This window comes from Spermophilus citellus, assembly GCF_964194105.1.
Source record: "Spermophilus citellus genome assembly, chromosome: 12".
NCBI lineage: Eukaryota > Metazoa > Chordata > Mammalia > Rodentia > Sciuridae > Spermophilus > Spermophilus citellus.
Genome location: NC_138198.1, coordinates 602,406 through 627,960, shown reverse-complemented (window position 1 = coordinate 627,960; position 25,555 = coordinate 602,406). Strand labels below are relative to the sequence as shown.

The following is a 25,555-nucleotide window of genomic DNA, read 5'->3' as shown; positions in this document are numbered from 1 at the left end:
TTGTAACTTGCTTCAGTTTGATACAAAATTTTCACTTTGCCTCAGTTTGATACAAATTTTATTGTTTCGATCAGTTATACATTTGTTGTGGTAATATTAATGAATTGTGGTCACTCTACAGTTTACTATAAAAACACTATCTTTGGTTCTCCATTAGTTCTCTGTGGTTCTGCAGGTTAGTGCATTTCAAAGACTGAAGCTGATTAATGTGTATTGTTCCACCATCTTTCCCAAAAACTTCCACCATGCATATTTAGTAAGTAATATGAAACACCTAGATGCTGTTTTGACTTAGAAAGTGTTATAATGTCACTGGTATTTTTTGTGGTCCTTAGTTGCCAATGCTTTAAGTCTGCAAGAAACTAGGAAATTTGAGATACTATATACTCTTTGGTTGGGTATTAAAGAAAGGGAATAAGAAATTATTATTTTCTGAAACAAAACAAAAAAACACAGGCAAAAAGAACACTGCTTTAAATTTGCAAAAAGGTAAAACTGAGACTATTCTTTTGAATACATTATATATGCAAATAGACTATTAGGAGGAATGTGCATTTATTTCATTAAAAAAACAAGATTCATCCCCTGGACAGAACTGTTTCTTTTAAAGCAGCAGCAATTACAAGGCACATATGTACGAAATACCTCAAGCAAAACAGAAACTGAACATTAAAAAATATGTGTCATTTAAAAAGATGTTGAAGATTATCTGTTAACATGAACATAGCTTATAAAAATGACATCATCTTTTACAATTTTATTCCTTTATTTTTTAATAAAAGAAGGAATAATGGTGTAATGCCTATGTGCTGTCCCGTAGCACATATCAGAAACCTTTATACCTTTAACTCCATTTGCTAAAGAGAAAGCAGCTAAAGTAGAGCTTACCATTTCATTTTCACTGCTTTCACATTTTTCTTAGAGATCTGAAATTCATAAGATGAAAAGAAAAAGTTCTCACTTTTCTTACCTTAGAAAAAGCCTGTCATTTTATGTCCCTAGGCAAACCCACTGTATCATAAAAAACACTTGAGTTTAAAATATCAAGAATATGATCTGAATTTGGGAATCAACAAAACAACCTTCTTCCTAAAGATTAGAATCAACACATGATAAACTAAAAGGTAAATTATATTAAAATAAAATAGTGTTTTATTTAAATTATTGCTCACTTATGAAGCAGAATGATTATTCTCTGGTTAGGGATACTCAAATTAGAAATGGTATAACATCAATATCTAGTATATATAAAACTCTAGGATTCAAATATATTATAATGAAATTTATGATAATCCCAAAAGTGTTCCTTTGCATATCAGCCACCATTTAGCTTTACATGAAGACTAGAAAAGATATGGTTGAATTAACTCTTCAGTAGTAAGTTCACATATGAAGTATTCCTCTCAGCTTTAACTAAGTTGCCAAGTCATTTTTCAATGACATATTAATAGGAGTGCTTACAGAATCTTTAGGACAGAAGGGAGACGAGAAATAGAAACTCTGGTTTCATATGACGACGACAACAACAGTGAAGAATATAAAATATTAGTATAATAAAACATTTAAACAGCACTAAATAGCACAATTTAAATACTAGTTACACATCATCATTAGTCTTTCTCTTAGAAAACCAGTTCCTGGGCTTTAGATGTGTTTTCTCTTTAAAAATCACAAGCATTCATTCTTCTCATGGTCACACATTTGGTCCATATCCTGTCAGATATCCTCCAGTTCTCTTTAGGTCCCCCCTGGCCACCAAGAGGTCTCAGTTCTGTCTGCGAGCCACTGGGTGCTGGACTCCACCTAGAGCAGGACAGTCTGGGTTACCTCCTTGATGGTAGATGCAGCTCTCTCCAGTTCCTCCTCTGTTTGTTCGACTGTAACCACCACCCTGATGCTGAGAAATAATAAAGGATATTAGAAATCACTGAGTCAAAGCTACACCGCGGGCCAGCCACCTGAGGCCAGAGTGCCAAATCTAGCTGCTACCTTTTTGGTCCACCAAGTTTTGCTGGAACTTCACTTGCTTACAATTCACATACTGTCTCTGGATGCTTTCCCACTACTACAGCAGAGGTGAGACCGTGAGGGCACTCTATGGCCTGCAAGCCTAACGAATTTACTATCTGGCGACTGGCAAAAGTTTTACCTCCCAGCCTATACCATGGTGTGTTCCTGGGCAGAGTGATCGTGCTGTGAAGCCTGCTATGGAGGCTGAAAAACTGTCCTCCCCATGATCTACTACTCCATGCTGGTGGCGGGACGACGACAACTCAGGCACAAAGCAGAAATTCAACACTTCTCACATCAATTTTAGCATTGTTTGTTTGTATTTATAATCCAAAACAATGTGGACACTTTATAATACTTGGAGGCAAGGCAAAAATTTTCAAGTTCTCAGGAAATTAAAGAAATATGACCTCAGGGCTTATAGCTGAGTGGTAGAATGGTTGCTTGCCTAGCATGTGCAAGGCCTTGGGTCCATTCCCCAGAACCATACAAAAAAAAACCCCAACCAAACAAACAAAACACTGGAAATATGAACTCCATGGAACAAGACTAGCAGACCACCTTTGTACCCTCCACTTTCCTTTGAAAACACTTGCTTCATCCACTGTGTAGTTACTTATTGAGCTGTGCTGTTTGTGTATGCAGCATCAAGGGCACAAAACAAGCATAACTCTAGTCCCCCGTGTTGGTGTTCTCACTAATGAGCAAGTAGACTCCATACTTGGATGGGCACAACGTTAACAAGATCGGAGCTTAATGGCACTTCTTTTCAGTTGCTGCCTAAATGATCTCCACAAGTCCCAGCGTGGCTCCGCATGTACAGAACATTCCAATTCCTCAGGTTTTCTCCTGTACACCTCTGGCCCTTCCGCAGCTATCCTCGGGGCCTGAAGATATACTTGAAAGGTCTCCAAGCCACACTGAACCTGGAGTAATCATGCCTCCTTATCTGCAGCCAGGACACAATGCCCAGCAGCTGCTTGAGGAACTCACACAAACGCTCCTTGACTCTGATGGGATCACATCCTGATTAAACCCACTGTACTCCGACAACACAGCAATACACCGAACCTGCTGAACCTCCTCACTGAGCTTAGCCAACTTTAAAGGTGCTTTGAATACTTCTGTTAGCCAACAGTTGGAAAATTCAACCCACATGAAGTCCATTTTTTAAAAAAGATATAGAATATTGAGCTCACACAATTTACTGAATATCATACTGAAACAGAACTGCGGATACACCTTCATGCTGTGTGAAGTTGCAAATGTTCAGCCAAACCACTAGAAGCTGGGGACAGTCTGTGCTCAGTTCTCCTGGCTTAGAAGGGTCACCTGCTTTTAGAAGCCTTAACATCATCCCATGGCAGAATGACAATGCTTTCTTCTGTGACCTCCTGAAGAGGGCTATGGTTTGGGTATCCACCTCCTCTGATTAGAGTATTCAGTCTCCTTTCTCATCTTCAACTGTTTGTATGCTTCCGACTTGGCTTCAGTGTTTGCTGATGAAGCACTCAGCACTCTGGCCAGCAGGGCAGCAGGACAACTATAGCCGAGACATATCCCTTCCCTATAGGATGCTCCTCATGGCAGAAACTGCTGCTACAGAAATTGCTGCCCTTGGAACGTGATGGCAGCTGATCACAACCTGTTTGCCCCAGTTCATTTCTGGGATCCCAGGCATTTATTTGAATTAACTGAGAGGATACTCAGTTCTGAGGTGCTTTTCAGTTAAAATTCAAAACCTTCTTGTTTAAGGAAAAAACTGGTGTCATATTGTATTTATAGACAGATATTCTTCCATATCCTGTGATACTCTTCCAAAAATTTTCAAAACATATATTTCATATGGAGTTTAAATAGGAAAGAAAAGTGAGGTCATATTTTAATATCAACCAACCTTGGAGGAGGGAGGCACTTTTCTTCTTTCTCCAAGTAGCGGGCCTGAGTTAATGCAATACTTCTGTTCATGCACTGAAGGAAGAAAAAGGAATACATTGGCAGCCTGGACTTCAGACACTGGTTAATTAAAACAGGAAGGTACACTGAAAACCTCTACAGTAGTTTTAATTTACTCTTCCAGTTATAACTGCTAACAGACAAAACTAAAATACCACAATATAATCTTGAGCAGCGCTCACTCCACAGAATTTTCTGCAATGATGGGTATGTTCATGCTGCAGTGTCTGGGACAGTCGCCACGAGCCCATGTGACTCCTAAGTATCCAGAGAAATGGCTGCACCACAAAGAGACTGCATTTTACTTTATTTTTACTTGGTTTGAATTTATTCAGCCACGGTGCCTGACGTTTCAGATAAAGCCGAGCTAAAACACAGGGAAGTAGTATGAGTAAAGCCTTCTGGGCCAACCCAGAGGTGGACTTAAGAACAACATTAGCAGGGCCAAATCAGAGAGAAATTGTTTCAATTCGTCTGTGAGCAGTAACGATAATTTGTATATGTTCCATTTGGGCAAGGTGCCACCAGAAAGTCTGGTGTTGAGTTTCTTGTACATCTTTCCTGTGTATTAGTCACCTGTCAACATTTTTTTCTTTTAAATCAAAACAATCTCTACTAAAATAAAGCAAACATAAAAAACTGAAAACAAGATTATAGGTGATGAAAACATCTTAGGATTAAAGGTAGGAATGGTTGTAGAACCTTGTGAATATATTAAAAACCACTGAACTATGTGAATTACATGTGTAACCAAATATAAATATATATAAAATCACATGAAAATAAAATCAACAGAGCAAGAAGGTGATATAAAGGAAAGAACAATGTCTGGCTGTATCAGTCCAAAGAGGGATCATGTTGTGAGCCTCAAGGACCGGGTGGGAAAATCAGCCTCTCACCGCTTCCAGAGCCAGGAAGTATACTTGGAAGCATGAAGGTCCCTTGAAAACATCTGGCCTGACTCTGGTCCTGGCCGGGTAAAAGGCAATATAAAGCACAGCTCAGTGTGTGAAAACAAGAGTCCTGGTGAGCAACTCAACAAAAAATTGGCAAGAGTTCTTCTCAGTTCTACAAATTGTAATGAGAGTCACTGTATCACAGTTCTTTTCTCTCTTCAAATATGAAAAGAAAAGGGGGGTGGGACAAAGATTGTGAGGATTTTTAAGATGGGGATTGTGATTACGTGAGGAAGCTATAAGCACTTTCTGTTTTCTTAGTATAAATGAAGTTTCCAGATAGTACTTTGTTCCCTGTCCCAGGATGTTCTCTCCTCACTCTGCTCCCAAGATGGTGTCCTGAGAGACCCAGCATCCAACAGGAGTCCACAGAGAGAAGTCTGGGGTCTATGAGCTTCCAGAGAATTTCACCTTCTCATTTTGTTATGAGGATAGTCTATGGAAGCATAGTTTGGTCATTTCAGGTACGTGAGTCCCTGGTCTCTCTCGGGAAGAAAGCAGTTTAACTATTGCTATCTAATGAAAAAAAGAACAGAGGGGCTGGAGATGTGGCTCAAGTGGTAGCGCGCTTGCCTAGCATGCGTGAGGCACTGGGTTCGATTCTCAGCACCACATAGAAATAAAAGATATTGTGTCCACCTGAAAAAAAAAAAAAAAAAAAACTAAAAAATAAATTAAAAAAAAAAAAAAAAAAAAAAAGAACAGAGAGGATTTAGTATGAAGCAGATACACTGGCATCTAACTGCCAGCATCCCCCTGCCACAAATGTGTGTAGACCACTGTCCTGAGCTAGTTCAAGAGGAGACGGAAGGAAGGAGAAAAAAGAGTCCTCCCACAGGATTCAGCACAGTCACATGCAGCTTACAAGGGGCTGCTCCATCGCCATCAGCCTCAGACACCACTGAGGGTGGCTCTGCTGAAAACCCCGACTCACCTGACACATGAAGGTAATGTAATACATTTTAACTGTCCAGGCTTACCATGTCGTTTGTAGTGAATTCATAAATTTGTTTTGGACTTGCTTTTGTCTAAGAACTCTAATCACAAACTTACTTTTGCATCTGTACATATTTAACAGTGCCTGAGGGAACACAGTGACATTTCCCCAACCATCAGTCACTCCAGCCCAATCCTTCACACTCCTTAATTAGGAGTCTCAGATTCTGGGTTTTGTCAACTGATCCTAAAAGGCTATATACTGCATGCAGTCCTCCATGGACACAGTTCAAACATTACAGGACGGAGGCAGCTGAGGTACTCTGTGCAGCCAGAGGTGGCCTTCACACCTGGGCTGCATACTGACCAGTCACTGTGACTAAAAAATACCTGCCTGAGACGCCACATGGACAGAGGACCTGTATGGGGGGCTGGCCTGGAAAACACCCAGGTCAGAAGGCAACCATCATTAGCACCACAAGATGCCTGGTGGTACCATCTCAGGGCAGGAGCCTCTGAAAAGAATTGTCCACAGGGCCAAGAAGGGCCAAGAAGTGGAGTGAAGCCCATTTTCATTCTTAAAGGTAAAACTGATAGCCAGGGGCACATGCTCATGGTGCTGCAGGACCAAGGGATGGGTCTTACAGAGGAGGAGGATAGCTCAGAGGACAGTGAGGAGGAGGGCTCAGGAGAGGCAGTACTGCAGCTTTCCTAAGTGGTTGCTTACTCTCAATGTCTAAGTCGTAATCAGAAGAAAAATGATTTTCAGGAGATAAATTTAAATGCATCTCCCAAATTAGAAAGATTACAGAGGACTTCCTTCTTCCTTTCTGATTAGGGGAGAATTATGATTTCAGGATGACGATGATGGGCTGTCTTCCAGCTACCAGAAAGGCGAGGTGCAGAGGTGTGTGTGTGTGTGTGTGTGTGTGTGTGTGTGTGTTGGGGGGTGGGGGTGGGGTGTTTGCCCCATGTCAGTAGCTGTCCCAGAATGTTTGGGAATTGCATATAATGCCTCCCAACCAGAATGTCTGCCAGCCTGTGAGAGCTTTCTGCAAAGCTAATTATTTAGGGGATAAGGTGAGTGTATTTAAATAAAATGTGGCCTGAATGCCCAACTTCAGTGGGAGCTGAATTGACCCAATGGGAGTGCGGGCCTGTGGCCTGTCCCTAGAGGGACACTATGACTCAGCTGGGACTATCCACATGCCGAGTGTGGTGACCAGCAGCTTCTGATATACCCTGTTTCTTGGGGCAAGGAGGTCTTTCTGAAAAATGACACAGAACATTGCTAGAAGTGAGGGTGGAAGAGGTGGGGAGGTTCACTTGAGTCAGTGAATACTGACCTGATTCACGATTTCCTGAAGTAGTTTCACATCTTTCTCTCGAGACCCAGTGCTCTCTTCCAGTTGTAGGTGAAATGCTGGAGAGAAGGACTCCCCCACCACTTTTAATCCAGAAATGCTGAAGAAGGAAACACACATACCCCCATTAATCCCTTCTAGGCTCAGAGCTTTCTCATACATAAATAATTTTAAAAGTCCATTGTCAAGGCCGAATGAACAGAACAGAATTTATGATTCTGATGGAAGCACTGTGTGGTGTGAACCCGCGCTTTGGGCAGTGCTTCCCAGGGTAAGAAAATGCTCACAAAGCCAGTTCTGTGAGTGCGGGACTGTGAGAAAAGCTCCCTGACCCCAGGAGGACGCAGTGGCCTCCTGTCTGTCCTGTTTCTAGCCTCCCAGTGGGAGGCTCATGTGCTCCCTTCCTGCCAGACACCTCCTCCCAGGTTCCCTGGGCGTGGTCCATCATCACCTCACCTGCTCTGCTCTGCTCTCTACTCCCACTACAGCACTGCGCATGCCAGGCCCACTCCCGTGTTGTCTCTAGAGGGGGTCTGTTTCCTCAGCACTCACTTCAGGGAAGGGTCCGTTCTACCATTTTCTATTTATCCTGTTTGACTACTTCTTACTTATTACAACTTATAATGTGATGCTTCCTTGCTTATTTATAATAGAGAGGCATGTATCTTCTCTATTATAAATTATAGGAATGATTCCTGACATTAATAAACATATTTTGACTGCAGTAAGATTAAAAATTTCCTTTTTTTTTAAAGAGAGAGAGAGAGAGAGAAGAGAGAGAATTTTTTAATATTTATTTTTCAGTTTTTGGTGGACACAACATCTTCATTTTATTTTATGTGGTGCTCAGGATCGAACCCAGCGCCCCGTGCTTGCCAGGTGAGCATGTTACCACTTGAGCCACATCCCCAGGCCCTAAAAATTTCCTTCTTATATGCATGATTTGTTTAAAAAATTTACTTGGATTAAGATTTTCTTCTTTCTTGGTATTAACAGCAGAAACAACTTTTTTGGGATTAAAATTCTATATTTTAAAATGATTATGACTTTCAAGGGTAGCTTTCAATCTACCCTTGATTATCATGAGAACCCCATGCCATATTATTTAGTCAGGTTCACTTAAAGTCCATTTTTTAAAAAATATTTTTTTAGTTATAGGTGGACACAATGCCTTTATTTTCAGTTATTTTTATGTGGTGCTGAGGATCAAACCCAATGCTTCACCTGCACTAGGGGAGCACTCTACCACTAAGCCACAACCCCAGCCCTTAAAAGTCCATTTTATCCTATAATAAAAAAACATTGTTTGAGTTTTGGTGACATATGTCTATCTGGAATTTGGCCAAATATTTGAGATTGCTTTGATTTAGTCTGTTTTGCTTAGATTTATTTTTTCTCTTTGAAAAGATCTTAAAAAGCATTCAGTGGTACACTTGAATTTTCTTGGTTTGGGACTACTGCTATTGTATGGATAAAGTCTCCCCCAGAGAGGGGGGAGCACCGTGTTAATGGCCTGGGGCCCAGGGGAGCACCGATGGGAGACGTGTGGACCTTAGGAGATGGGGCCTGGAGAGAAGGACTTCCCCACCACTGGAGGGGTCCAAGTCTCTGCCTCTTGTTTCTTGGCTCATGAGGTGAGTGGTTTGTTCTGCCATGCAAACCGCTTCTCCAAAGGCCCAAAGAATGGGGCTATGGATCACTGGCTGGAATTCTGAAATTGTGGGCCATAATGAACCTCTTCCCTTTCTAACTCGTCTCAGGTATTTTATTGTAGTGATGTACTTTATTGTAGTTAGCTATAGCACAGCTGATAGGTGGTAGGAATCACGTGAGATGCTGGACGCTAATTTCATCTGTCTTTCAATCTACCCTTGAACATTACTAATTTGTGTCTCCTTTCCTTAAATGTAATACATCATACCAGAACCTCTCTTTAAAAACAGGCTGCAGGTCTGATTCATGGAATTTTAGAATCTAGGGATCTGAAGTGTGGGGAAACCTTCAAGATTAGTTCTTATACTAATATAGAAATTAAGCAATGTGCTTTCAATCTACTTCCTATGTGAATTTTATCAATTTTCTTGATCATGTTTTCTCAGAGGAGAACTTTAAAAATTACTTTTTAAAATATTTCACATAAATCAAATAGCCTGGCCTCTGCTCAACATATACAAGGCACCTGAAGCCCAAATCTAGTTTGTACTTTGACCAAATGTGCTCAGCTTCTGTGGTGCGTAGGGCAGAGACTGGTGGGAGAAGAAATGAAATAGCATGGCCTATCTCTGTCACTAGAAGAGAAAAATCAAGTGAGTTTAACTAAAATCAAATAGACAAAAGCAATCATCAAATTCATTTGGAAAAATAAGAGACCCAGAATAGACAAAGCCATCCTTAGCAAGAAGAGTGAAGCAGGAGGCATCACAGTACCAGAAGCCAAACTATATTACAGAGCAACAGTAACAAAATTGGCATTGTTTTGGCACCAAAATAGACATGTAGACCAATGGACAAAATAGAAGACACAGAGACAAACACATATAAATACTAGACAAAGGCGCCAAAAACCTACATTGGAGAAAAGGTAGCTTCTTCAACAAGTGGTGCTGGGAAAACTGGAAATCCATATGTAGCAAAATGAAATTAAACCTCTCTCTTACCCTGCACAAAAATCAACTCAAAGTGGATCAAAGACATAGGCCCTAGAACAGACACCTTATGCCTAATAGAAGAAAATATAGGTCCAAATCTTCATCATGTTGGATTAGGACCTGATTCTTTTTTTTTTTTTTTTTTAAAGAGAGAGTGAGAGAGGAGAGTGAGAAAGAGAGAGAGAATTTTTTTTAATATTTATTTTTTAGTTCTCGGCGGACACAACATCTTTGTTTGTATGTGGTGCTGAGGATCGAACCCGGGCTGCACGCATGCCAGGCGAGCGCGCTACCACTTGAGCCACATCCCCAGCCCAGGACCTGATTCTTTAACAAGATTCCTAAAGTGTAAGAAGTAAAATTAAGAACCAATAAACGCAATGGATTCAAACTAAAAAGCTTCTTCTCAGCACAGGAAACAATCAGTAACACGAAGAGAGAGTCTTAGAATGGGAAAAAAAAAAAAAAAAAAAAAAAAAAAAAAAAAAAACTTTACCACATGCACCTCAGATAGAGCACTCATCTCTAGGATATACAAAGAACTCAAAAAACTTAACACCAAAACCCCCCAAATAACGCATTCAATAAATGGGCTAAGGAACTGCACAGATACTTCACAGAAGAAGAAATACAACTGATAAACAAACATATGGAAAAATGTTAATTATTTCTAGCAATTAGAGAAATGCAAATCAAAACTACTTAAAGATTTCATCTTACTCTAGTCAGAATGGCAAGTGCTGGTGAGGATGTGGGGGGAAAAGGGTACACTCACACACTGCTGGTGGGACTGCAAATTGGTACAACCACTCTGGAAAGCAGTATGGAGATTCCTCAGAAAACTTAGAATTGACCCAGCTATCCCACTCCTCATTTTATACCTAAAGGACTTAAAAATCAGCATATAACAGTGAAACAGCCACATCAATGTTTATAGCAGCTCAATTCACAATAGCTAAATTAGGAACCAACCCAGATGCCCTTCAACAGATGAATGGATAAAGAAAATGTGGTATATATACACAATGAAATATTAGTCAGTCTTAAAGAAGAATGAAATTATGGCATTTATAGGTAAATGCATGGAACCAGAGAACATCATGCTAAGTAAAATAAGCTGATCCCAAAAAACCAAAGGCCAAATATTTTCTCTGATAAGTGGATGCTGATTCGCAGTGGGGGGAGAGATAGAGAAGAGTGAAGGGACTTTGGATTGTGCAGAGGGGAGTGAGGGCACCGGGTGGGACTGTGGGGCTGTGAAGGACAGTAGAATTAGACAGACACTATTACCTATATGGTTACACTACTGGAGTGACTCTGCACCATCTGCCAGAGGAATGAAAAGCTGCCTTCAATTTGTATACAATGTGTCAAAATGTATTCTACTGTTACGTATAACTAATTAGAACAAATTTAAAAAAATAGAAGGGAGGCCAGTAGAATAGAAGAAGGGGATGGGGGAGGGAGGGGAGGTACTGGGGAATGAAACTGATCTAATTATACTGTTATATTGTGTGCGTGCACGAACATATTATAACAAATCCCACTGTTATGTATAATTATAATGTGCCAATAAAAAGGGGATGGGGGAACCCAAATGGACAGAGTGTTGCTCAAACCCCGAAACCGAGAATTTTTAAGAGCCTAATATAGAGGCTTCAAAAAACAAGTTTGGCAAATGTTTCATTTTATCCAAATAGGTAAATCCCAAGCCCTGGGCTAGGTTTGAGCTCAGGGCAATCAACAAAGCAGTTACAGCCTCTTGGCATGCTCACAAGCTAGGGAGAAAGCTAGATGCCAATCACTGTCTTTCACAAGGGATGAGGAACCTATAAGTTTCTGAAACAAAGGCAAACCAGCACGGGCTGCTGAATTCTCCCCAACTCTATCTCAGAGATGACAAGAGTGAGTCAAGTGGAGAAATTAAAAAGAAAACAAAAGACAACGTAATGAAACAAGAGTGATAAAACGAAAGAAATTAATGAAAAAAAAATAACTACAATAAAAATATAGAGAGCCCCAAAATAACTTGCTATAGGGAAGATTGTGGAAAGATCATTCTGAAAATGGACAAGAGGGAAACACAAAATAAAAAGGGGGAAATAACAGAGACAAAGGAGAGATAATCACAGACTATCCCAAACAACAAGAGGTCCCAGGCCTAGATATCCTTTAAGGATGGGGGCTACCCGACTCTAAAGAAACAAACCGCGGAGCCTTTTCTTCTCTGTGGTTCCATGAAGCTCTTGTTGAGCAAGAGTGACAAAGCTTCTACACAGGGAATAAGAGGAGGATGCCTGCTCTTTCTGCACAGACCAGACCAATCCAATAAAAGAAGATGTATAAGAATTGGGAAAGACAGAAAACCATTATTGCAGATAACAGGACTTCTATGTGCATCATTACAACACAATGAAACAAACTATAGGACACAATATCAATTTTAAAAATCATATTCTTACATATCAGCAATAGCCAAGTAGCAAATATAAAGCACAACCCCATTCACAATAGCAACAAAATCTACAGATAGTCTAGACATTTTCTTTTTTTTTTTTAATACTTTTTTTTAGTTATAGTTGGACACAGTACCTTTATTTTATTTACTTATTTTTATGTGGTGCTGAGGATCAAACCCAGGGCCTCACACATGCTATTTGAGTGCTCCACCACTGAGCAACAACCCCAGCCCCCTAGATATTTTCTTTAAAGGTCTCATAAAGATACAAGGGCCTTTCTGGAGGAAAATATTTAAATTCCATTAAAGAACACAAAGGAAGAGTTAAATGAATAGATGATGTTCATGGGTGACAATTCCCTCCATAGTACTGAAAAAAATTAATACAATTCCAATCAAAATGCCAGTAATAATTTTGGAGAAAACTGTATTCCAAAACTAAGACAGTAATAAAAGCAAATATAGTAACAAAAACAGAATTGAGCAAATAAACCAATAAATGGAAGAGACGGATCAAAAGCAGACCTATGTACAAATGGGAAATGTCTATGATGGTGGCTGCCCTATAAATCACTAGAAAAAAGGATGTGTCATCTGGATGTTTCTGAAGCTGTCCTTACTCATCTTCTCTTGACTCCAGTTTCTTCCTGTGGCCACTGTCCAGTTTCTGTTGCTTTTTATAGAAAACTGATAAAAATTGTCATCTACTTTGTGTTCAATCCCGTTCTTCCCAGTTTCTGAGGAGCCTCCTGCTACCAGGCATCCCACCCCTCCTGAAGTGCTCACTGTCACAGTAAACTCCATATTATGAAATCAAAGACTCATCAACGTTTGGGGACCTGCCAGGACTGTCAGAAGCAGCACGCTGCATGCTGACCTACAAACCACCTTCTTCAGTTGGCCTCTTCTGCTCTGCCTTTTCCTGACTCGATCTCCTTGGCTGTGTTTTTGACTTCTTCACACTGAAATGTCTTAAACAGTATCTCTATGCTAATGGCTTCAAGCTCAGGACTCATTCTCAAACTTGTGTATCCAAATACCATTCTCTACTGGAAGTCTGATGAGCATGCTAAGCTTAATACATTCAACACTGAATTTCCCCACCAAATATTTCTTCTAGTTCTATGCATTCACTTATCAGCTACTCCATTTTGTTGCTCAGTCCAAAAACCTTAAGATCAACCTCGAATCTTCTTTCTCACTCACCCTGCATTTGAACTTCTGGCAGACAGAGTGGATTCCTCTTCAAATATATCCAGAACTCAAACACTTTTAACTGCTACTATGGAGGTGAAACTCAACACCACCTTCTGCCTGCATCAATCTCTTAACTAGTCTCCTTGCTTCTGTTCTTATTACAGTACAACATATTATTTCACACTACACAAGAGTAATTATGTCATGACTTAAATCTAGTTGTGCCGTACCACTCTTTCATGCATTGCCGTCGTGCCTGAGCCATGGCCAACAAGGTCATCACCTGGCCCTCACCTTCCATGGCTTTCCCTACTTCTCCCCTCTTGTCACACTGGCCTCAGACTTCTGTTTCATCTGTTGTCCCTTCTACCTCTCTTTCAGCATGTGTTTAGTATGAGGTACTTGGGAGAGTCTCCAAGTGTTGCTACTGAGTAGGTGAGTAGATGTAAGACCTGGAGTCCCAAAGTGTAGCAGAGAGAAACAAAATTTTGATTTGTCCACACACGGGGGTCATGAAACAATTTAAAACTTCAGGTAAGGAAGAAGGCAAAAAACCCTAAGACGAAAAAAAAAAAAAAAACCCTAAGACGGTAATGAAAGAAAAGAGGGCCAGCAACAAAGTCCTAAAGAGCAGGGTTTTGAAGAAAGCCTTTAAAGGAGACAAAGATAATACAATTCAAAGCTGTAGAAGGAAACCCACAAATGTGGTGTGGCAGAATCTCAAGAAGGAAAGAGTGGTCACCTGTGTGAAAACCATGGCGACCTAAGACAAGCCTGGTGGCTGTTGTATCACAGTAACGGCCAGTGGGGACCGGACCTCCACAGGACTGGTTAAGAGTAAAAGCCAGGTCTCAGCAGTAGGTTTCTAGTAGAAGTGAGAAATGAGAATGTAGAGAAAGCACACACAAATCTTGAGAAGATTAGCTAACCAAGAAATGGGGTAGATATGCTAGAGGGAAATGTGGGGCCATGAGTACAGGGAGTTTACGGATAAGAGGGTCGAGAGGACTTGAATGTTACTGAAATAACTCAGCAGAGGGGAGGGACTGATGATAAGGCAGAGTGGACAACCAGTGGTGCTCAGTCCTTAAGAAAGATAAAGGGCCTGCAATGACTTGTATATAGTAGAGCAGGGGCTGGAAAATGGGGAAGACTAAGTGACAGCAATGTGGTTAGGTTGCCCACAAAAAGGAATTTCAGAGAGAATAAAAGACAGGACAGAGCTGGGGGAGATGGAGGCCTGGACTCTGGAAAGGAACACAGTGAAGGACATCTGAGGTGTGCATGATGAATGTGCAGGTCTCCCAGCATCCTGCAGTGTGCTGGCATATTAATATTTCAGGAACCAATGCAACTGGAATCAACAAGTAATATCCCTCCAGCATGAATCATGCAAGACTAACTTCTGCTACTATCACAGACACACCCAGAATTCTAATTGTCTCTGCCCTACTTTATCTGGAACAGCTGCAATCTACTCCTTTACCTACTCCCCTTTTCTTTCAGCAGTCCCTGGTTTCCATATGGCGCAACCGAGAAAGACTTCCACAACTGAAGAGGCACTATGCCATAGGAGGCAACAAGGAAACCCTCAGGCAGTGTGAGATCATTTCCTATGAGACCAGAAATCAGCGTGAAGATGTCACCAACCTTAATTTTTTTCTCAAGAGGAATCTTAAAGAACTGTTCCTCTGCAATTTTTACTTTTTATAAAAAGAAAACAAACACATGTAACACTCACTGCAATTTCATTTCTTTTTCATGTCTTAATTTAAAATAAAACTTAGTTTATTAAAAAGTAACATGGGCAGGAGGAACTAGGTGCCATTCAGTGACATAACACTTAACACTCTTTATCTGTGCAGATTAAGAGCAATATGGGCTGGGGATGTGGCTCAAGCGGTAGCGCGCTCGCCTGGCGTGAGTGCGGCCCGGGTTCGATCTTCAGCACCACATACCAACAAAGATGTTGTGTCCGCCGAGAACTAAAAAATAAATATTAAAAATTCTCTCTCTCTCTCTCTCTCCTCTCTCACTCTCTCTTTAAAAAAAAAAAAAAAAAAAAAAAAGATTAAGAGCAATATTACAGTGTTTACCTTGGTGATTTCTTGTGGGAAGATGCTGGACTGTTATTTTTATCTTCTGTATTGCTCTAATATGTTGTTTATAAAAACAAAGGCATGATTCTTTAAAACAATGACAGAAAAGTTGCCCCAGTTTTATAATAAACAGCTGAGTGAGCTGTTTTTGGTTTCTCGGCTGCAATGTGGTCAAATTTTAAACTTTTCATTTGTTGTTTAAGTATGGTACAGATAATTATGTTGGCTGAAAATTATATCACTTACCCTTGTAAAGCTTTATGAATTTGCTGGCACTTTTTCTTCAGCACTGCAAAAATACCTAAATGAAAAAAAAAAAAAAAAAACAACATTTGGTAGTATAACCTAAAAAAAAATATATATTTTTTTTAAAGAGAGAGGTGAGAGACAGAGAGAGAACGAGAGAGGGAGAGAGAGAGAGCGAGAGAGCGAGCGAGCGAGCATTTTTTTAATATTTATTTTTAGTTTTTTTGGCGGACACATCATCTTTGTATGTGGTGCTGAGGATCGAACCCTGGCCGCACGCATGCCAGGCGAGCGCGCTACCGCTTGAGCCACATCCCCAGCCCAACCTTAAAATATTTTTAAAGGCCCAGTTCAAGTGCATCAATTTAAAATGCTGCAGGTCTTTTTAATTAGTAGCACTGAGCCAGTATTAGCACTCCTCTGAGAGCTTGAACTTTGTCTTTGGCACCTATTACCTGGCCTCTTCTCACTCGGACACTCCACTTTCAGCAAAATCTGGAATGACGATTTTGAGTAAAACAACTACTCTTGTTATTCCAAGATTCTACAGATAACACAGCAAAAAATAAAAGTGTACAAATCTACTACTTATTTCTTTATTCTAAATTATTTGGTTAAAAAAAAGTCAACTATAACATTTAAAAAAAAATTTTTTTTAATTTAAGGAAAATTCAAAAACAAAAGTATCTGACCAGGAAGCAGAGTAGTCAGGCCACCTCATAAGTAAGCTTCTGAATGTATGCACAAATTTGACTCATATCTTCTCATTCTCTGAATTAATGTCAACACTGAAGATTCAGGCATGCCAGGTATCAGGCCTGCTTCTCCTTTTGTTTTAGTTTTGGTAAGGTGGTACTACTACAGCCAAAGACCACATTTTAAATTCTCTGTTGACTTTTATTCTGCTAAGTAAGCTATTGGTAAACCAGGCTTGGCCTCAGTACTAGCTGATGATTCAAAGGCTGAAAGAAAAAACTAAAATAGTTATAAATTCAGAAATACCAAAGAGCAGCACATTCTGGTTAATTTCTTAAAAAACTATAAACCAAACAGTGACTGGAAAATTTACGTGAATGACAACGTCTAGGCCAGCACTAATGTAACCCCCCTCCTCTGGGCATCTTCTCTAGCTACAGCAGCCAGCCATCCTTTGGCTCCATCTCCAAGCCTAGGACAGAAGCTCTGGTCCATACCTTTGAGGCAGGGACAACTTCTTCACTGTCATTCTTCCTATAATTGCCAGATACAGAATGAGAACCCCTCATTCAAAATGCTTGGAACATTTCAGATTTCAAGAGTTTTTTGAATTTTGTAATACTTACATAAAACTTACTGATTGAGATTCCCTAATTTGAAAACCTGAAATGTGCATGTCTATCCTCAAAAAATACTGAATTCTGGATTTCAGATTTTCAGACTAGTGATGTTCAACCTGAAATGTAATTCGGAGCCTAAATTTTATTTTGGTAAATAATTTCCTTTAGCTAATTCCTCCAAAAACCAAGCCAGTAACATAGTTAAAATAACCTGAGTTTAAAAGATTGTACCTGGATTCTCTTCCATGATGTTGAGGGCTTCAATGGCAGCAGCAGCCAACAAAGGAGGTAATGAAGCCGAAAAGCAGTATCCCTGACCGGAGAGTCGCTAAGAAGAAATAAGTCAGAAGCATCACACATATTTCTTTGGGTAAATATTTGGATCTTGACACTATCTACTGAACAGTGTCTCCACATGTGGTGAAGGGGTAAGATTCAGCCACGAGTAATCCATACAAAGACTTGTTAAAAGGGAGATAATTCCTAAAGGTATTGAGAGAGTCTTAAAAAACTGGCTTTTAAATAAAAACTGGTAAATTGAGAGTAAAATTCTGTATTATTCTGAGGTGACAATGAAGCAACCAGTGTCAGATTTTGCTTGTTTTTAAGAAAGGCTTACCTGATGGTCAATTACAAACGACCTGCCACAGCAGAAACCTCCAATGGAAGCAAGTGAATTCTCCATGTTGGCACTGATAAGATCAATATCATCAATCTGAGAAAATCAGGAGAAAGTGATAGTTATTCCTCCATGGAGATAAAACTTCAGTGTTAATTATGTCTGTAAATATATGAACTCAAACAAGCTACCTACATGAAAATAAAAGAGTAAAAAAAGATACAAAAATGTATTAAATCTATTGCTATAAGAATCACAGTTTTATGGTCTTCTCTGAAGTGTCTCATTTTACACTTTTCTGCTATTTCATCATGCATTCACACTTAGCTCAAAGCGGAAAAGTAAATTAAAAGATGAAATCTGAAGCTGTTTAATGTTAAAAATATAGTTTACAAAATAAGCTTTTTCCACTGCTAAAACAGTGGGCTAACTGGCTTTTACCCCAGAAAAAACTAAATCTACCTTTTTTTTTTTTTTTTTTGAGAAATTACTCCAAAACTCCAAATATCATGGCAATAGAATTTCTGACCAAAGCAGACCAACTGGGCAGTGATAAACCTAACTAGCTACCCTGTGGGCCTCTAAGTTCCTACATCTTCTGATCTTGTACTTTTGCTCTCTCTTCTTTTGCTCCATCCCCTAGCATCAAGTTCCAATTTGGGTATATAGCAGGAGTTCAATTAAGTTCTTCCTTTTTTAAAAATTTATTTTATGTGGTACTTGGAATTGAACCCAGGGGCACTCTACTGCTGAGTTGCATTCCTGGTCCTTGAGTTAAGGTCTTTTGTTAGGTTGTTGAAGGTGGTCTTGAACTGGAGACTCTTGCCTCAGTCCCCTGAGCAGCTGGAATTATAGGTATGTACATGGCATCTTCAGTAATTACATCTTGAGGACTCTGATAATGAATTTGATAGTTAGTTCACATCTGGTGTGTTTTTAAGTGATTCACAGATGCAACAAAGATCTACATTCCTGCTAAACTTCTGTAATCTTGCTCTTAAAAAAAAAAGATTGTTAACCTTTTATTATGAAAAGTTTCAAGCATATACAAAAATAGAATAGAATGAAGAACGCCCATCACCCAGATATAATCATTACCAACTCAAGAACACGGTTTTGTCTATGGCCCCATATTACCTGCCCTCCTCACTTCTTTGCAACAAATCCAGACAAATCCTTTTACTACTATCATAAACTTTTAAAAGGACTTCTAAGGCAATTTTTAATGATTTTAGTAAATGCATTGCAAACTTTAACTGATTCTAGAAAGAGACATGAAAAGTCAAGATCACACACTCCCACTTCCAGAAGGAAGCTGGGGTCCCCTGGCCAGAATGACCAAACCCACTGTGGGCTCAGTGAGAAGACAGAGACCATAGTTTCATCCCTCTACAGGGATGAGAAGCACTGTCTTATGTCTATGAAAACCCAGCACAATAGAGCCATATGTTTCCTATAGGAGGGGAATTTCCCCCAAATGGAGAACTTACACTGATTCCATAGTGCTCAGTGACTCCTCGGCCATGCTCCCCAAGGACTCCAAATGAAAGACTTTCTTCCAAAAAGATTCTTGCTTTGTATTTATATTTTAATTTAACCTAGGTGTTAAATAAAATCCAACTTTAAAATACTAATGATTAGCAGCAAACAGAGTATATTTCAATGAAAAAAAATTAAACCTGAAAATGTAAGCACAGTTGACTCAATATTTGTGAATCCTATATTTGCAAATTCACCTGTTAAAATTTACTTGGAATCTCCAAACCAACAACTCTCTTTACATATACAGTGTCAGAAGACAGGCATGTGTAGTGTTGTGGTGAAGAATTCAAGTTATTTGACACTTGTGTTCTTAGCTAAAGTTGAATAAGTCATTGTTTCAGCTCAGATACTTTTAACAAGTACCCTTTTCATGGACATTACTTATTGCCACACTTTTCTTGTTTTGGTGATTCTCTTGGTGATTCTGATATTTAAAATGGCTCCCAGTTGTAGGGTTGAAGTGCAAGAAGACTATGAAGTACCCTGAGAAAACCTGTGTCAGAGAAGCTTCTTTCAGGCATGAATTTTAGGGGCTGTTGGCTATAGGTTCAGGAAGAATGAGTAAACAATATGTATTATGTATTAAACATGGTGGCTTTACACAGAAACGCACTTAAAACAAGGTGTTTTAAGTGTGACAAAAATGTTGTGACTAGAGGCTCACAGAAACCTAATCTTAACCCTTATTTGCCTCAGTAGCATAGCTCAGCATTCCCATGTCAGCGTTTGTAGCAATACTTGGTAGAACATAACTATGGTGAATGAGAATTGAGTGTACTTTAGACCTCTAAAATGATCCAATTTAACTCAATAAAAAAGACAGCACAATACGAAATTTTTAAAAAGTAAATGTTAAAATAGTTATATGTACAGGCATGTAATCTATCAAAATTTTTAAAAAGTAAATGTTAAAATATTTATATGTACAGGCATGTAATCCATCTGTTATACACTGGTCTGACTGTACATACAAACTCCTGGGGATATGTAGATATTCCTCCATGGGTGGCTTTAATTTGGAATCTTGTTTTCATTAATATGGTTCATTAGTCAAAATGTTTTTCTCTTTATTTTCAGGCTTAGGTGGGTATTAATCTGTACCTTTTCTAATTATTTCACTGGTTTAAAAGAACACAATCTAATAATCCATTAGAAGCTGATATATGCATGTTTGTCTACAGATATTTTTTCTCTAATGTATAATTAATTTACCCATAAAATTTAAATATAATCAGTTTCATGACTGGATTAAATATAGCAATCAGCTACTACATTTTTATGTACATAACGTGAACAGTAGTTCTAAAGTCTTCCTCTGACTTATGTATCTGTTCTTGGGTCAGAATCATACTTCTAATTTTAAGTTTAATTAGATTAAATTAATTTTTCTGCTGAAGCTACAGAAATAATACATAAAATATATAAGCTGTTTTGGTGCCCCATATGACAAGTTTTTGATAATTTGTTTTTCATTGTTGAAATTTTATGGCTATTCTTGCTAACCAATGTTAAACTCGGAGGGGGAGTTGAAGGGGCTGGATGTCCATCAACAATGAATAAACTAATTTGGGGAGAATTACATCTTCTCAACACTGCTCTTTCCCATTCTTTAATATGAATGAGATATTTTATAGTTTCTAAAAATCATATTTTAGAAAACATTTAATAATATCACAGTGCTAGCACAGAAAAAGAGAAATCAGCTAAACTTACTAACAGGAAACTCAGGATCAAACATTAGTTGCATCATGTAATCTTTACATGATCAATACTTACACATACTTGGTCTGTTCTCATATTTTTGTTTCACTGTATATTTGTTCATCAGCAATACCTTATGATCATACCCATGTAACATACAGTTTTAGTACCTTTTGGCCCATCACCTCCCCGACATCATCCTATCAGTCTTTGATACTCTCAAGAAATAGGGAGAAGAAAAATACATTTCTTGTGCTCTACAACACAGAAGTGAGCTATATTCTCAGAAGAAGTAATGAAAACTTACATAGTAATAATAATAATATATAAATAATATGTAAAGCCTTTATTTTGAATTCAAATGCAAGTAAAACACCACATTAACAGAATAAAGAAAAAAAATACATGACAAGTTAATGCAGAAAATGCATTTTACAAAATCCAACAACTTCTCATGATAAACACACTCAACAAATTAGGAATAGGAAGGAACTTCCTCAACTTGATAAAAGGTACTTATGAAAAATAGTTAACATCATTCTCAATAGTGAAATAGTGAAAGCTTCTCCTCCCAGATTAGGAACAAAACAAGGGTGTCCACTTTCAACACTACCAGTCAATATCATGGTGGAAATTCTAGCCAGAATCAGCAAGGGGAAAAAAGGGCAGGGGAATCCAAATTGAAGGAAGAAATAAAACTCTCTCTCTCCAAACATGACATATTACATACTGAATTAGATCCACAAAACAAAAACATTATACAATGCATACATGTATAGAAATATCATGTTACTCTACTCCATTAATATGTACAATCAGTTGTAATTCCACAAGCATGCAGTAAATAATCCAAAAAAAAAAAAATCACATTTATAATAGAATCAAAAAGAATCAAACACTCAGTGGTAAATTTAATGAAAGAGGAGCAAGGCTTACTCACTGAAAATTGCAAAACATTAATCAAAGAAATTATAAAAGAGCTAAATAAATGGAAATATATCTCACAGATCAAAGACTTAATATCCTTAAGATGGCAACATGTTCCAAAGTAATCTACATATTCATGCAATCCTATCAAAATCCCACGGCATCACTTTATAGAAATGGAAAAACTTATCCTAAAATTCAAATGGACTTTCAAGAGGCCCCAAATAGCTAAAACAATCTTTCAAAACTTATTTTAGGGCTGGGGATATGGCTCAAGCGGTAGCACGCTGGCCTGGCATGCGTGCGGCCCGGGTTTGATCCTCAGCACCACATACAAAACAAAAAGATGTTGTGTCTGCCGAGAACTAAAAAATAAATATTAAAAATAAAATTCATTCTCTCTCTCTCTCTCCTCTCTCTTAAAAAAAAAAAAACTTATTTTAAAGCTACAAAAGTTGAGACAGTGTGGTACTGGTATAAGAATGAACTTATAGATGAATGTAATAAAATTGAGAGTCTAGAAATAAACTTATGAATCTTTGATCAATTGATTTTTCACAATAATGCCAAAACCATTTCATGGGAAACAACTAGTCTTCAATGAACAATGCAAATAACTAGATAACCATATACAAACAAAGGAATAAAGTTGGATCACTACAGCATAGCATATAAAAAATTAACTCAAAATAAACCAAGGCCTAAAACTATGAGTGAAAACTATAAATTCTTCAAAGGAAAAAAGGAATACATCTTCATGGCTTTTGATTAGACAAAAGATTTTTAGATATGACACAAAACAGCTAACTTGTACCACATCAAAATTAAAAATTTTGCGCATCAAAAGACAATATCAAAAAGTAAAGCAAAACTTCATATAATGGGAGAAGATATTTGTAAATAATATATATGATAAGGGCTAGTACCCAGAACATAAAAAAGAGCTCTTATAATTTAATAACAAAAAGACAACCCAAACAAAAAATGGGCAAAGCATTTGAACAGATATTTCTCCAAAGAAGATAAACAAAAATGGCCCATAAGTACCTGACAACAGGCTCAACACATTAGTCTTTTGGAAAATGCAAATCAAAACCACATGAGGTACTATTTCATACTACGATGGCTAAGAAAAGAAACAAATCAACCTAGAAAATAAGTGGTGGTAAGAATGTGGAGAATCAGAACACTGCTGATGGGAATGTAAAATGGTGCAGTCACTGTGGAGAACAGTGTGACAGTTCCTCAGGAAATCAAACAGTTTATCCTAAGATCCTGTTGATGGCAGCCCTACTCATAATAGACAAAAGATAGGAAAAAACCCAGTCATTAAAAGATGAACAGATACAATGTGGTATATATTCACACAATGAAAGATTAGCATTAAAAAGGAATCAAGTACATGACACATAGCAGTAAAATGTATGTGAACTTTGAAAACACAGTAGTGAATGAAGTCAGCCATATTTAAAAGGTCTCATGTTGTATAATGCCATTTATAGAAAGAATTCTGACTAGGTAAATCCATAGAGACAGAAAGCAGATTGGTGGTTGCTAGGAGTTAGGGAGAGAAGAATATAGACTGCTTAATAGGTATGGATTGTTTTGAAACTTGATGGAGTTGATGGTTGTACAACATGGTGAGTATACTAAATGTCATTAACCTGCAGACTTAATTTTTTTTTTGGTGGTGTTGGGGGAGGGGTCAAACCCAGGGCCTAATGCATGTCGGGCAAGAAATCTATCACTGAGCCGCATTCCTAGCCTGACCTGTATACTTTAAAATGCCAGTTTTATGTTACGTGAATTTTACTTTGATATGGAAAATCTCAATGATCATGGTTTCTAAAAACAGTACACTGCTTTCAAGGTTATAAAGTTGAATTTTATAACATACATATTATTTAATTTGCATGAAATTCAATAAAGATCAAACTAATTTAAAGAAATGAAAAGCATACCAATGGTTGCATGGGACTAGAAACAGACACTGACTACAAAGAAGCATGAGAGAACTTTCTGGAATGATGGAAATGTTCTGTACCTTGGCTGTGGTGGTGGTGATGATGAGGTATATAAATCTATTAAAATTATCAAACTGTATACTAAGAGTTGGTGCATTTCACACACATCAATTGTGCCTCAATAACATGTTTTAAAAAAGAACTTTTTAAAAAAATTGTTGCTGTGGTGTTATGGATTGAACCTGGTGCCTTGTGCATGCTAGACAAGTGCTCTATACCACTAGGTTATATCCCCAGCCCTATTAAAATTTTATTTTGTGACTGGGCCTAAGTTTCCTGGGCTGGCCTGGAACTTGTGATTCTCCTGCCTCAGTCACATGAATAGCTGGGATTACAGGTGTGCAATGCTGCAACCAGCAATAAAGTTGCTTTATAAAAAGTTTTGATTACTTTTTAAAGCCCAATGTTAGCATGTAAGTAATCTGCCTCCCTTGAATGATCAAAATATCTTTGATACCTAGTGTGCAAAGCACTGTAGATGTCACACACTCAATGTGGTCATAAGCAAAAGGCACATCTGCCAAACTATCCAATACTGAAATAATACTAAATAATGAATAAATGAATAAATACTAAAAAATGAATAAACACGTTGCTTACCAATTCTGGAAGAGGACAAATAGTTCCAGTATTCATATACAATCCTTCTACTACAATGAAACGTCGAGTTACACGAGCCTTGCGAGGATTCTTAAAAAAAAGAACCAGATTATCTTAAATTTCAGTAATTCCAAGTAAAAAAATCTGTTACATACTCCCTACAAAGTTCACCTCACAAGATTTATTCATAAAATAAAAATGGTCTAAATGAATTTAAAGCTCAATGTTTGAGATCCTGTTTTTTTTTTTCCCCCTCAGACATGTTTTTCATTCACAGCACTGACTAGGGAACCTCACACATACTTACAGCACTTGAACTGTGTTAAAGCACAAAGGAAACCCTCCAACTCCAGAGAGACTGGGATGGGACCCAAGGAAACTCTGGAGAAATTTTATATCATGATGAAGCACTGATTCCTGGGCTACATGGGTAAAAACTACTGATCAAATAATATGGCTAGGATTTGTGCATTTCCATGTCTTTAATTTTTGCCTAAAAGAAAAAGAACCATAATGAAGATGATGATGATGAACAGCATCATCATCAAGCAGGGAGAGGTACAGATGGTACAAGAATGGCAGGATGCTGGTAACAATGCTGGGAAAAGGAATGGGAGAAACTGCAGCTCCCAAGAGCAATGCAACTGCTTCCTTTTGTGTGCATGGCAATTTTTACACAATCAAAGGTCATAACAAAAATCACAAACTCTGATCTCCCTGACATACCAAAGTACAGCAAAACCCTTGTCCTTCCTCACTCTCCCACTGACCTGTCACTGGGCCAAGTAAAACTCAACTATGACCTTGGTCTAATGATGTCGAGGGTTGGGTGGTGATGGAGAGCCTATTCAAATAATATGGATCTCCCAACACCCTGCTCACAGCAGGTCACTATAAATTCTTCACATGGTAAGAATCTGTAGATGCTTCAGGTGTGTCTGAATGAAAAAATACTG

At 38.4% G+C, this 25,555-nt stretch overlaps 1 protein-coding gene across 1 annotated transcript in view; it reads right to left on the bottom strand.

Moving 5' to 3' along the window:
• Positions 1–536: 536 nt before the first annotated feature.
• Positions 537–25,555, bottom strand: part of SPTLC1 (serine palmitoyltransferase long chain base subunit 1) — a 65,310-nt gene continuing 40,291 nt past the window's right edge. The window contains exons 8-15 of the mRNA XM_081263038.1: positions 24,600–24,689; positions 19,296–19,403; positions 17,806–17,901; positions 17,418–17,514; positions 15,871–15,925; positions 7,205–7,322; positions 3,908–3,981; positions 537–1,897 (exon numbers count right to left, since the gene is read on the bottom strand). Coding sequence (XP_081119164.1) covers positions 1,804–1,897; positions 3,908–3,981; positions 7,205–7,322; positions 15,871–15,925; positions 17,418–17,514; positions 17,806–17,901; positions 19,296–19,403; positions 24,600–24,689 — 732 coding nt within the window. The 3' untranslated portion in view covers positions 537–1,803. The remainder of the gene's footprint in view (positions 1,898–3,907; positions 3,982–7,204; positions 7,323–15,870; positions 15,926–17,417; positions 17,515–17,805; positions 17,902–19,295; positions 19,404–24,599; positions 24,690–25,555) is intronic.